We start from the raw sequence: 14492 nt of genomic DNA, 5'->3' as shown, positions 1-14492 counted from the left end.
ATGTGTTGATTTATGTTCAATCTCCTTAGTTCTTTCTCTGGATGCAGAAGACATTTTCTGTCTAAAATCTATTGGACCTGCTTTGGATCACTGAACCACTGAGAAGAACCAAGTTTTTCATAGTTGACCATTGCATATTCTTGCTGTTATAGTGTACGATGGTTCTCCTTGTTTCTCTTAGCATGAGTTTGTATAAATCTTTCCATGACTTTCTATAATCAGCTTCTTCACCATTTTTTATAGAACAATAATATTCCATTACCTTCATATACCACAAGTTATTCAGCCATTCCCCAATCGATGAGTATCCACTCCTTTTCCAATTCTTTGCAACCACAAAAAGAGCTGCTACAAACATTTTTGCACATGTGAGTCCTTTTCCCTCCTTTTATGATTTCCTTGGGATACATATCCAGTCATAGCACTGCTAGGTCAAAGGCTATGCATAGTTTTATAGTCCTTTGGACATAGTTCCAGATTGCTCTCCAGAATGGTTGGATCAGTTCACAACTACACCAACAAACCAATCCCAGTTTTCCCACATCCCCTCCAACATTTATCATTGTCCTTTCCTGTAAACTTAGCCAATCTGAGAAGTATAAGGTGGTACCTCAGAATTGTTTTAATTTGCATTTTTCTAATCAATAGTGATTTAGAGCATTTTTCATATAACTATAAATGGCTTTAAATTCATCATCTGGAAATTATCTGTTCATATCTTTTGACCATTTATCAACTGGGAAATAATCATCTGTGTTTTATCACCCAAAAATGAACCTAAAATATACATTTTTAAAATCATAAAGAGCAAATAATAAGTAGTTTGAAAATGTATTATCTTCATGATGTTTTACTCAAAAATCACAAGTTTCCTTGATTATTATTGTGCTTCAGTCCATCCTGAACATGAAACTCCCCCTTTGAAAACTCTATAGTAATAGTTCTCTGTTCTTATGATGCAGCATGTCATAGCATATAGAAAGTTAGTCTTGGAGTAGGGAAAGTCTCACACTGGCTTGAAAGACTTCAGATAAATCACTTAATCTCTCAGTTAAGAGAGAGGCAACTAAGACTATAAGTTACAAACCAGAAGCTAATCTTCATGACAAATGGAATTTCCTCATCAATCTTCAGCAATTCTCTAGAAATCAAAAATATTGTGAAAATAGTTCTTTTCTGACTATGGGATCCCATAAGTTCTTAGCATTTCAAAACCCTCCATAATCTGGGCCTACTGTATCTGCCCCATGACCCCCAAACAAACTATCAAGCCAGTCTTCAACACACCACACATTCATTTCCCTCTCTCTCTTCAAATGTGAAATGCTCTCCTCTCCAATTATCCAAATCCAAACAATCTTTCAAGAATGAGATGATGTCCAAATTCTTCCATAAAGCCTTGGACTCACAACCAACACTGCTCCATGTCAAGGTTTGAAAAGTAATTATATGCTATCTTGCATTGTTTTCTGGTTTATGTCTTATTTTCCTTAAATTCTAAACCACTTGAGGACAAAGACTGTATCATATTCTCTATCATACTGGCTAAAGTATATGCACTCAATTGCCTGCCAAATTGACTTCAGTTTGAGAATTCACTGTGATACACTGATACCTGCCAACTTGAGAAGAAGGAAAGGCTTGAAATGTGGATGACTGCTCTTCACCACTTAGCTTTAAGATAGCTATTTGAGGACTCTAGGAGGGTCTGGTCCTAAATTCTCAGTTTTACTTAGCTTAAGAGAACTCTCTTCTATGTACCAGGAACACTGACTAATGAAGGCACAGTCCTTAGAGCACATACAATGTGCTCTGCCTGGTGTCAGTCCATGGGGAAGCCTGTTTCAAGAGTGTGTAAATAATATAGGAGCAGCTCCTTACCTCTCAACTTTGGTGTACACAGAAGTATTCTTTTTGTTTTTTCTATAAGTATATGAAAAGCCTTTTTAATTGGCAGTTCAATCAGGATTCAGTGCACATGCAAAAGGTATAAAGAAACAAAATCTTTTTCTTCCTAGTGGTTTTTCATATTGATAAAGTCTGTTGATCCCCTCATGAGTCTTTAACCCCAGTCATCACAGCCATGAATATGTAGTGCTCATATTTATTTTGTCCCCATCATATTTTTTCTTTTATGATCTTAGATAAAGAAGTATCTGAGACAAAAAGACCTTATGATCTTGTGAACTTCAAAAGATTGGAAGCCTAAAAGTCTAACAACTGAGTCAGAAAAAGCCTCTGGAACCAAATCCAATGAAGAGCCAGCCCTGAAAAAAAATCGACCTAACCTAGCAATAAATTGGCCCCAGCAGCTGAGACACTGCCTGCAAGCAAGGGACCAAATCATCTGCCAGCTCTGCTAGAACCTTAAGTGGAGAGAACAGTTTGGAACATCACACTTTAAGTTTGAACTCAACTTTCCCCCACCAGACATGTAAAGGGGAAAGTTTGCCCCAGTTTGCAGGTGTTGTATTACTTCTACACTCACTATCTATTTTCTCAGTAAATACTCCTTTGTAAAAGTTCATTTATATTAACTGGTTAATTGATATTGAGGAAAAATCAAGAGATCAATTGGTCTCATGGTATTAAAGAGTAATGACATTAATAAATGGCAGGAATATACCCCTTTGGGGAACATGAGCTACTGTACTAGCAAAAGACACTTCCAATTCCTTCAGGGTATTACCTTCAGATTTCTAAAAGTAGCAACCTTGCCTCCAAGGATCCAACCTGGTAGGCAGAGTATGGAAGAGATACCCCAGAGACAGTATTGACAGATAAATACTGAAAAACTTTTAACAAAATTTTTTCAACATTTCCCCTCCAGGTTCACTATGTCTAAATATCTATTTATTGCATTAATTAAACCTCTTTTTTTCCCTATGAAATCCTTTCCAGATAAGCAAACAACCCATTCAAGCTTTACCTTAAATTATTAACCTATGGACCTTAACATAAAGAAAGGCAACAATTTGTGTAGTAAAAGTACAACGTTATGCTCTTTCTGCAACAATCTATACAATTTATTTGACAATCATGGATTGCCTTGTTGCATCTTTTTACTGTCTTAAATTTCTATCTTTTATTGTTTTAACTTTTTATATAGACTCTAGATGGCACCTCAGAGGTAAAAAAAAAAAAATCCCCTTCATAATGTGTCCCCTCCCCCCACAAAAAAAAGCATGCCAAAGTGTCATGCAACTTTTTTTTTTGAAAGACCTATAGTAAGGAGGAACTTTCTAAGGCAAGGAGGAAAGAAGGGAGGGAGGAGAGGAGGGAGGAAGGAAGAAAGGGAGAAAGGAAGGAAGGGAGGAAGGAAGGGAGGAAGGGAGGAAGGAAAGGAGGGAGGAAGGGAGGAAGGGAGGAAGGGAGGGAGGAAGGAAGGAAGGGAGGAAGGAAGGGAGGAAGGGAGAAATGAAAGGAGGGAGGGAGGAAAGGAGGAATGAAAGGAGGGAGGGAGGAAGGGAGGAATGAAAGGAGGGAGGGAAGAAAGGAGGAAGGAAGGCAGGAAAGAAGGAAGGGAGGGAGGGAGGGAGAAAGGAGAGAAAGAAAAATCTGTCTTGTCCTGTATTAAGAATCAAAGGGAACAAGCCTAATTTCCATGATGATAGCTCTTCTAATAGCTAGAGAAAACTATATTCCAGCTATCTCCTCCAAGTTAAAAATCCACCCATCACAATCACTAAACTGTTCTTTATCTATCCTTCCTCTATCCTTAATTTCTTCTGAACAAGCTTCAATTTATTTAAGTCTTTCTTAAAATATGATAACCAAACTAAATGCAATATTCAGGAAACTGGCCTAAGCAGTACATTGTAGGTGAAGAAAGGAAATTTGATATAAATTATAGTTGAACTTAAAGAAAAAAATAAAGAGAAAATAAATAACTCATAGATAAGAAGAACAGCTGGAGGCTGAGGATGGATCCCTGAGGCACTCTTGCACAGGCCTCCTTTTAAGCTTATATTGTCCCATTAATAACTATTCTTTGAGTTCAATTATTTAACTCCTTAATCCTCCTGCCTAGCCCCTGTCCTGCCATATCAATCAAAAACATCCCATGAGAAGCTTTGTGAAATGTCTTACTAAAACCTAAATATGTATATGTACAATTTTACTTAACTTTAAAAAAATAATAATTATGTTAGTCTATTAGCACAACCTGTTTCCAGTAAAGTCACAAAGACTTCCAGTGATCACTGTTTCCTTAGATACCAGGAATCATACTCATATACATGTATTCTAGGAACCTGCCAGTAAGGTTCATTGTTCTTTTAGTGTTCTGAAAGCCCTCTTTCTTTTTTTGAAAAATGGGTAGATTTGCCTGCCTCTAACAGCGCATCACTTTTACATTTCTGTTATGCTGAATTTGACAAGTACCAACAAATGTGAATGTTTCAAAATATAAAGAACAGGAAAAAAAAAAAGGATTCTATTTGAAATTACAAATCTGCTTACCCATAGCTTGTTTTTAAATATATGATAAATTCATTGTTGCAAAAATTTATCTACTTATCTGTTTCCCTTTGAGCCTCCTGTTTTCTCTGTGCATCTCTGTGCTTCATGAAGCTCTTATTACTCTTTTCTTTTCTTTTTGTAACATTATCACTAATTATTCTCCTCTAATTTCTCTCCACCACAGAAAAAGTTATTTTTTTTAAAAAACACAAAGAAGAAGTAATTCAATAATAACCTCTACCTCTTTGTTTCTCTGGAGTCATGATTGGTCATTGAACTGATCAGACTTAAGTCTTCCAAAACTGTTTTTCTTTATAATGATGTAGCCATATTACAAATAGGTCCATACTACTTTTTACAAACTTCTTCTTAGGTATGTACATTGTTTTTGCTAACTTCAGTTAACAGGGAATCCAGGACTCATGGAGAGACATAAGCCAAGTGTTAATATTCCAAAGGAAAGATTGTCTAAGTACAAAACAAGTCACAAGAGTTTTTATAGAGAAAAAGCTTCCAAGATTGAATCTACTCCGTGAAGAGGTAAATGTTTGATATCTGAAATAGAGACTATTATATAATAACTAAGTTCATTCAGATTCAGAGCAAAAGAAAGATAAATAATTTTAGAATTATTTTACAATTTAAGGCTGAGCTATACTAACAAGGTAAAAATGATACTATATGAATTAATGTATAATTTATACCAAACTATCAAGATTTAATATAACTAGTTAAAATAACAATAGAATTTATATGGAGGAAACAAAAAGGTCAAGAATTACAAGGAAGATAATTTTTTTTAGGTAGGAGTAAAGGGAGCTTTAGCCTTACTAGACCTCACATTGTAAATCAATAATCACCAAAACTATTTCTACTAATAAAAAAATTACAAAAGTTGATCGATGATATATATAAGGTAAATAAGATCTGAAGCAAATGAACACACTAGTCTAATGTTGAATGAACAGTTAACACAAAACTATTAAGATAAAGATTCTCTGATTCAAAAGGAATTGCTAGTGAAACTGGAAAGCAGTTTGACAGAAATTAGGTTTGGACTAACATCCCATATTAGATGCCATAATAAACTTCAAATGTGATTTAAATGTAAAAGAAACTATCATTAACTATAGAAAGGAGAATAATAAAGGGTCCCTTGTATAAGCAGGACAAAGAGGAGAATTTTTAATCAAACAAAAAGGACAAAAGGTTCACCATAAAAGATAAAATAAGACAACTTCAGGTAGACAATATTAAAAATTTTTGCCTTAACAAAATCAATTCAGATAGAGTAAGAAGACAGGCTGTGTATAAATCTTCACAACAAAAACCTGTGGTAAAGATCTGATATCCAACATTTAAATGAAACTTATATAAATGTATACAAATATATGAAACCAGGAACTTTTCATGATCCAATCTCCATTGTTTTCATATCTTTTGATCACTTTCCAATTAAAAAAAAAAATATTGATAACTTTAAGAGAAAATGCTCCAAATAAGTAATAATAAGGAAATGCAAATAAAAACAAGTCTGGGGTTCTTCTTCACAACCATCAGATAGATTTGTAAAGATGACAAAAGGTCAAAATTATAATTGCAGGACTTCCTCTGAAAAACAGGTGCATAAATATGCATTACTGGGAAATATATGAAATAGTTCAGTTTTTCTAGAAAATAGTCTGGAATAATACCCCAAAAGTCACTAAATTCTGTATTCATTTTCATTGTATTTTATCAACTGTGATCAGTACAATGATTTAAATCAGTTCCAAAGGACCCATTATAATAACCATCTCCAGAGAGAAGTGATAAACTTTGAATCATATTGAAACATATTTCCAGGGGCAGCTAGGTGGCGCAGTGGATAGAGCACCAGCCTTTAATTCAGGAGGACCCGAATTCAAATCTGATCTCAGACACTTAACACTTCCTAGCTCTGTGACCCTGGGCAAGTCACTTAACCCCAGCCTCAGGGGAAAAAAAAAAAGAAAGAAAGAAAGAAAGAAACATATTTCCCCCCCCCCCTACTTTGTTACTGCCTTTTTTTTTTTTTTTTTTTGCAAAAAAATTTTGCTCTTTTGGAAATATGTTTTGCATGACTATCATAACGCTTGCCTTCTCAATAAGTGGAGTAGGAGTTGGAGAGAAAAGAGAATTTGTAGATCAACATTTTTTAAAAATTAATGCAAAAAAATAAAAATTTAGAAAAAATTATTGTAGTTCTACTTATTTTACTCTGTCTTACTTTAAACAAGTCTCCTGGATTCCTCTCAATCCATCATATTATTTTTTTCTGGCACAGCAATTTTTTTTTACACTTACATACCACATTGTATTCACCAATTTTCCATTTGATGAACACTCAGTTTCATCATTTTTAATGACAAAATGTGTTGCATTATCCATTTTCTCTGTCTATAATTTCTATACCTAGTAGTGGTATTGTTGAATGAAAAGGTATACAGAATTTAGTGGCTTTTGGGAAAACTGGAAAGCAGTTTGGCAGAAACTAGGAACAGACCAACACCTCATACCATATATCAAGATAAGGTCAAAATGGGTATATTATTTAGACATAAAAGGTTATATCTTAAGTAAATTAGAGGAGCATGGAAAAAATTACCTCTCAGTTCTATGGATGAGGGAAGAATTTATGACCAAACAAGATATAGAGAAACTCATGGGAAGTAAAATATAGAGTTGAAATAGTTCACCAAAAATTTGAGATTGGGAAGGAAGAAGATTTACAATCAGATCAGGGGTTATGGTCTAGGAAAGTACTATGTAGTAGAGGGACTGGAGAATACAGCAAAAATGGAACGTGGTTAAGGAACATAATGCATAGGAAGATGTGGAATGATAAAAGAAAAATTATGGTCAGTGAAATTTAAGAATTCTTGAATATTAAAATGGAATATTTATAAGGAAAAACAAAATAAAGGGTATGAACACTGTTTTGTGTACCTGAGAGAGAACAGAAAAAGTTGAGAAGCTCTTGAGTTGAACAGATTGGGGAATTAGAAAATTAGGGGTATTTAAAGGACTCTCAACATATATGTTGAAGCCTTCTATAATGAACACAGGAGTCTGAGTGAAGTCAAAGACTATAAGTTGGATAATGAAATGACAAGCAAGGAAGGTAAAAGAAAGTAGTGAGTTAAGAAAGTAGATACTGATCACCAACCTCAAAGGAGAAGAGCTTCTGAGGAATGGTGGGAGTCTGGAAGTAGCAATGGAGAGAAAGAAGTATTCCAACTGGACCAGCTAGTCAGAGAGTATGAAAAAAGTATACAACCAGCTCTAGAAAGCATGGCCAGGAAAGCAGTAGTGACTGAGAAAAGCCAGACATTAAGTCTTTAAATGAAAGGAAGTTTATTATCATAGAGGACAAGCTCTAAAGGGCACAGTGGAAGGGTTGAACAGGTTGAAAGAGAATGGAAATGAAAGATGATTGCAGAGGTTGGGGAGGGAGTCATATTTGAGGCATCAGAACTGCTAGACTAGGAAGCACTAGACAAGATAGAATTATTTTAACCTCCAAGGAATGAATCCAGGAAAATGATTAAAAGGTTCAATGTTTCCAGGTACAACAGACCTCAAGATCTTGGTCTTAGTATAGTCCTCAACTGTGTGGCCTCAAGGTAATGGTGCTTTGTCCCAATGTCATTAAGAAGTCCAAACTCTAGGATGAGAGATGCAGAATAAGATAATTTTCAGATGTGGTCAATATATTGATTTGTTGTATTCAATTGTACTTACAGATCATAAATGGATTTCTTTTGAGGAGAGGGGGCTGAGTTCATGAGTAGTGACAGAAATGCAAAAAAGAATATCAATAAAACAGTGGAAAACCTTGAAAATTTCAGAAGGGAACATAAACAAATTAGGCAAGTTCTATGTTAAATTTAGCATGAACTACAAAAGATATTTAAAAAAACAAATTGTATTTTAAGAAGTTCATGGGTTCATATAATCCTTTTCTGTTGTTGTTCTTTGTATTTTGAAGTGCTCATGTATGGTTATTTAGTTCAAAATCCAAAAGAAAATTCCAAGATGAAGCTATGTTTAAAATAATCAAAGGACTCGGTGACATTCTACTGAGCATATATCCCAAATCAAAGATAGAAGGCTAAAGGCATATACTTGAAAAATATTCATGGAAGCACATTTTTGATAGGAAAAAAAAAGAAATTAAAAGCAAAACAGATGCTCATTGATTGAAGAATGTATAAATGAACTGTAATATAATATGAAAATATAAATAAGAATTTGGTGGAACTCTGGGAGACTTGAGTGAAATGAAAGCTAAGCAAAGGAAGCAGAACCAGGGGAATAATGACAACAAGAACTAAAGAAACACTCAGATTAATGTATGATCAATCTTAATTTCAAAGTATCAGAGGTAAAATATGCCTGTGTCTTAGCAGAGGAGAGGTGGTAGATATAGGTATATGTTGTAATGAGGTATATATTGTGTAAAAAAAAATAGCAACTTTGTTGCCTTTTTTTTTGTTTGTTTAACGATACATCTTTGTTACAAAAGAGGATGCTAGGAAAAGACATCATTGGGAAGTGTCAATTATGTTTTTAAAAAGCATCATTAGACATGTAAGCCTGTGAAGAACCTTGGGGAAAAAACCAGCTAAAATAGAACTCATTCCACTAGATTTTAAAATGTTTCACAAAATAATTATAAAAACTGTCAGGTGAATAGAGAACCCTGAAAAAGAACTTAAAAAGGTTGGCACTCGAAAAGTCCATTAGCAAAAAATGACTGGGAAAAGAAATTCAATTAAAAAAAAACTATTAGGAAATAGATCTATATCCAACTCCACATAAGTTCTAACTGGATCAATAAACTATTTTTTTAGTTAGAAATAAATTAGAATGAAAAAGATAATATATTTGTCTCATTTATGGAAAGGAAGATAAGTTATAAAAATGAAGGCAAAATTGATGGATCTGATGCTATAAAGATAAAAGGATTCTATGAGGCAAAAACATACAGATATATTTTTATTAAAACTATCAAAATGTAAATATATATATATGTATATATATATACATATATATATATATATCAAAAGGATTTCATACATACTCATAAGAACAATACAAAAACAGGAAATTTTAAAGGTAAAAATACAAACAAGAGCCATATAAAAAAATGCTAAAATTCTCCATTACTCAGAAAAAATGTAAATCAAGAAATCTTAAATTATCACTTTATATTTACTAAACTGGCAAAAATATCAGTAGTAGCTACTAGTAAGAAAGGTAAGGCTAGAAAGTCTCCCTTCCGTAAAGTATAGAGAACAGGAAAAATTTTAGAGGGACTTATATTAAGGATTCAATGTTTATATTTCCATCCCAATCAAATCATAGACAAATATGCTCAAAGTGAAGAGTCACTTGAGAAGAAAGGATCAAGGGACTCCAGGAATAACTTCTCCATTCATAGGTTATCAGGGAAAAGGAAATATTTTATTAAAAAAAAAAAAAACAGAAGTCAAAAGATATGAATAAGTTACTTTCAAAAAAACAGATATAAACCTGACATTCAATCATTTGCAGTCATATCCAACTTTTAACAAACCCTTTTTGGGTTTTCTTGGCAAAGATACTGCAGTGGTTTACCATTTCCTTCTCCAGTTTACTTTACAGAGGAGGAAACTAAAGCAAACAAGATTAAGTGACTTGTCTAGGGTCACACAGTAAGCCTTTAGAGCCAAATTGAACTGACATCTTCTTGATTGCAGCCTCAGTGCTCTATCCATTTTCTACCCAGACACCCCAAATGTAAACTATAAACAAACACATGAAAATATGCTCTAAATCATAAATGGTAATAGAAATGCAAACAGAAACAAGTCTGAGGTTTCACCTCATGCCCAGCAAATTAGCAAAGATAACAGAAATGGGAATGGTGAAAGTTATGTGGACAGTGGTGAAGCAGGCTCACTAAAGCACTGTTAGAGAGCTGGTGAGCCTAACCATTCTGGAAAATTATTCAGAATTGTTTAAGAAAAAGTGACTGAACTCTTCATACCCTTTGACCCAATGCTCATATCCATATCACAATATTACAAATACATAGCTAAAGGAACTCAAAAATAGTAACAAAGATCCAATATATAGCAAAATGCTTAAATCAGCCCTCTTTTGTGGTAGAAAAAAAAAAAAAAAAAAAAAACAGAAACAAAGAGGGTGTCCATCAGTGGGGAAATGGCTGAATAAACTGTGGTGTATCAACATAATGGATTGTTGTTGTATAGTAAAAGAAATGACAAATGAGGAATTTAGAGAAATGTGAGATTTATATAAATCAGTGGAAAGAGAAATAAGCAGAACTGGAAAAATATGTCTAGTGACCATAACAATGTAAATGAAAATATCACTAAAAGGAAGTTGAATTCTGAGTAACTAAAAAGTCAATAATGATGCCAGAGAAGAACAAATAAAGAAGTATACCTCCTCCTTTCAGCAACTTGGGTAAAATTTTATATACACTGCCAGATATAACCACTGCTTTGGATGTTTCTGCTAAATCGTTTTTTCTTTGGAACAAGAGAAAAAAGAGAAAAGATATGGAGTATATATCCAAAAATTACAGTGATATAAAACAAAAACTACTACTAAAATTTATTTAAAAAGCAAAATTAACAAACAAAAAGACACTTAAATACCAAACAAAGAAGAAAAAAGATCTAAAGAGAAAGGAAGCCTGACCTGTAGAAGAGGAGTTCAAAGAGTAGAAGAATGTCCCACACAGGAAAAAAGGAAGAAGTACCACTAAGTAACTGGTGCTAAGACAAAACTCTTCCCAAAGAAGAAAGAACTAGATTCTATTCTAAATCAGTAGCTAATGCTCATCCTCTAGAAAGGATTTTAATGGAACCATAAATGCTCTCATTATGCTAGTTCTTCCAGTAAGGCTCAAAGAAAGTGGAGGTAAGTAATGAGAAGTGATCCTCCTTCCTAAGGAGTACTGAAGGCACTCCCTATTTGTGGCTCTCCTCCTGCCTAACAGAGAACTTTCTGAGACTTATGAAACCAAAGGACTACACCAGCTTCTAGTCATTTACAGGGGTAAAATTTTAACTTCCAAAATAAACTCACAAAGTGTTGTCAAAGATTACAAAACTTCAGGTAAAATACTGAGAACCTCATAATCAGTTCTTACAGGTTCATTTTGTATTTGATTACACTTTCTTAAAATGTAAAGATAAATGTGATACTTACCACCACTTCTAGAGGAGGAAGGGTCCACTGCCAACACAGATACTTTGTGTCCATTCCCAGTAAGCATCTTCCCCAAATATTCTATAAATGTTGATTTCCCAGCACCTGGGGGACCAGACAACCCTAAAGTACAAAGAAACCTTCTAACTCAGTGCAATAAATAACAGCATTCTATTAAGTGAAACATTAATATTGCCTCTATTTTTCATGATTCATTAGGACTTCTATTTGCCTATTTTAATCACTTCCAAACTTTGTTAATAGGAAATTTTTTTTGGAATAATTTGTATAAGTTATAGAAGAAAACTTTTTAACATATCTTAAAATAAAATTCAATGGCTAAAAATAATCTAATGCTATTATATGATAAAATGTAAGTATTTTTACAATTTTTTTCTCTGTCCCACTTAATTTCTAAAATTTTGCCCTCCAAATAAATAAATAAACATCACCATCATCCTAAGCTTGCCTTTGGTCTTCCCAATGGTAAACAGTATTGAAACCTGAACATTCCAGATAACTAAAGATATTTTATATATATTCACTTTAAAAGAAGTGATATGTGTACCTATTTAAGAAAATAATCCCTTTTCTTCGTTTATTCAAAATGCACCAGTCTTATTTCAAATTTTTAAATGAAATCCTAACAAAAAAAGATACAGCAATAGATTCAAATAACTATTCACTATGATCAAATTAAATTTACATCAGAGGTGCAAGAATGATTTAACATCAGGAAAACAATTTATGTAATTAACATTAAAAACAAAAATGCCTCAAACTACATGATCATAATAGTGCAGAAAAAGGCTTGGAAAATGTATTATTAATTTATCCTTAAAACATGATAAAGCCTAAGTATATTGAAGCCATTTCAATGTGATAAAAAGTACATATTTAAAATTAAGAAATAGCATTATTTGCAATAAGAAGATGCTTAGTCACTTTCTTGGTAAATATAAGCATAAAGCAAGGATGCTTTCTTTCCTAGGGTTATTTGATGTCATTCTAGAAAGGCTGGTAATAGCAATAAGAGAAAAATTAAATACTTAAGTTCAGTCAACAGGGATAGAACTATCCCTATTTGTTGATGACAAGATGATTCTCTTAGAAAACCCAGAGTCAGCAAAGAAACTAAATGATACAATAAATTCAAAAGTAGCAGGATATAAAATAATAGCTTCCCCCCAAGAAAAATTTACTAATGTTTCCATATAATTATAACAAAATCCAGAATAGTATACTAGAAAGGCAAACCTGATTCAAAATAACTAAAAAATATATAAAATAGCTAAGAGTCAAACTATCAAAACATGCTCAAATAGAATTAAAAGACAAATATTTCTCAAAAAGCAAAATGTACAAGTCACTCTAAGAATGTCATTTAAATTAAATTCTGACATAACTGACTTTTCCATTAAAGCCAGAAAATTATTCTGAACAAAATATTCATGGTAGGTATTTTAATTATTAACTTTTATGATCAAATAAGCATTTAAATGACTACTGTGTAATATGTATGCACGATGCTGAGAGCTGGGTTTACAATGGCAAAATTCTTTACCTTAAAGATATATATGATCATAAATTCATAGCTGGAATGGACCTTAAAAATCATCAGTCCAATCCTCTGAATTTCGTAGATGAAGAAATAGAGGCCAAAGAAAGTTAAGTAATTTGTAAAAAAAGTCATAAACAAGTAGTTTGGCTCTATCACCACTGTTCCTTAAGGACAAAGGCTATCACTTGTAAATCTTTCCCATGCTTTCCATAGTCCCTTGAATACTGTACAGCAGTTCAATGCCCCTTGATGATAATGACGATGATAATCTATGGTATCTACACTAGAGGCACTGCTCTACCTGGACTAATATGATTAAAATAAGTGGAGACTGTCAGGGAAAAAAAAAAAGTCGCAGATTTGGACCAAGCTGCCAACCAGTTCTGACTCTGCTTCCAGACATTTGTAAGACTTTCTTTTTATAAAAAGAAATCCACTTAATCTAACAACTAAAGTTTTTCATCCATCTAGAATTTATTTTTGTAAATAGTTTGCTCTGCTATATTTGTTGTTAATTATATAAAGATGATTATTATGGATCACTGTACTCTTTCAAAATAAGGACATATAGAGCAGATAATATGCCAGTTCAGGGTGGTATACAGAAAAGTGAAAAATCACAAGCTATTTCAAATACTGATAAAGTACAGTTTAGAAATTATTTCTAAAGCAAATACAGCAATGCCTCCCAAATTAGAACTAAAGATTATGTATTAAACTAAGTCTGGAAAAAAATATTTTAGGTAATATAAAGCTAAAATAACTTCAAGCTACTTAAGGCAGTTTTCCTTATTACTTTATTCACAACTTTAATTCTTTAATCACTCCACATGGTCATAAATCTGACTTTCGATTCTCTTTATGTGGTCAAACACATATACAATGATTTTGCAGTTTCAGAAATAAATCTCTATTTCCAGAAATCAAAATAGTCTTTCAGATGTTACAGGCTAGTAATAAAAAGGGTAGAACATCTCTTAAAATATATTTAATGTCAAGATAACTAGATTTCAAGCTATTCCAAGACATTCTTATATGTAATAGAAGGGGTCCATAAAGAATTTGCTTTGCCTACTAAAGAAAAAGGAAACTGAAAATGTTGTCTTAAAGAGAAATTATCTAAAACAAACACAAAAATCAGACAATTCACTCAGGGCTCTTAATCACAAAAATAAAAAACTCTCAGAAAATAATGTTAATATTATTTTCAATGCAGATTCCTATT

The 14492-nt window shown here is 32.9% G+C and overlaps 1 protein-coding gene across 2 annotated transcripts in view; it reads right to left on the bottom strand.

The window, feature by feature from the left end:
- The window catches only part of MMAA (metabolism of cobalamin associated A), a 39737-nt gene that overhangs the window by 8080 nt on the left and 17165 nt on the right, over positions 1-14492 (bottom strand). For both annotated transcript variants that reach the window (XM_074276210.1, XM_074276211.1), the window contains one exon: positions 11707-11829. In XM_074276210.1, the coding sequence (XP_074132311.1) occupies positions 11707-11829 (123 nt within the window). The remainder of the gene's footprint in view (positions 1-11706; positions 11830-14492) is intronic.

The sequence above is a fragment of the Sminthopsis crassicaudata genome, chromosome 6 (genome assembly GCF_048593235.1).
Source record: "Sminthopsis crassicaudata isolate SCR6 chromosome 6, ASM4859323v1, whole genome shotgun sequence".
NCBI lineage: Eukaryota > Metazoa > Chordata > Mammalia > Dasyuromorphia > Dasyuridae > Sminthopsis > Sminthopsis crassicaudata.
The sequence above is the reverse complement of the archived record's forward strand: the minus strand, read 5'-3'. Positions and strand labels throughout refer to the sequence as shown.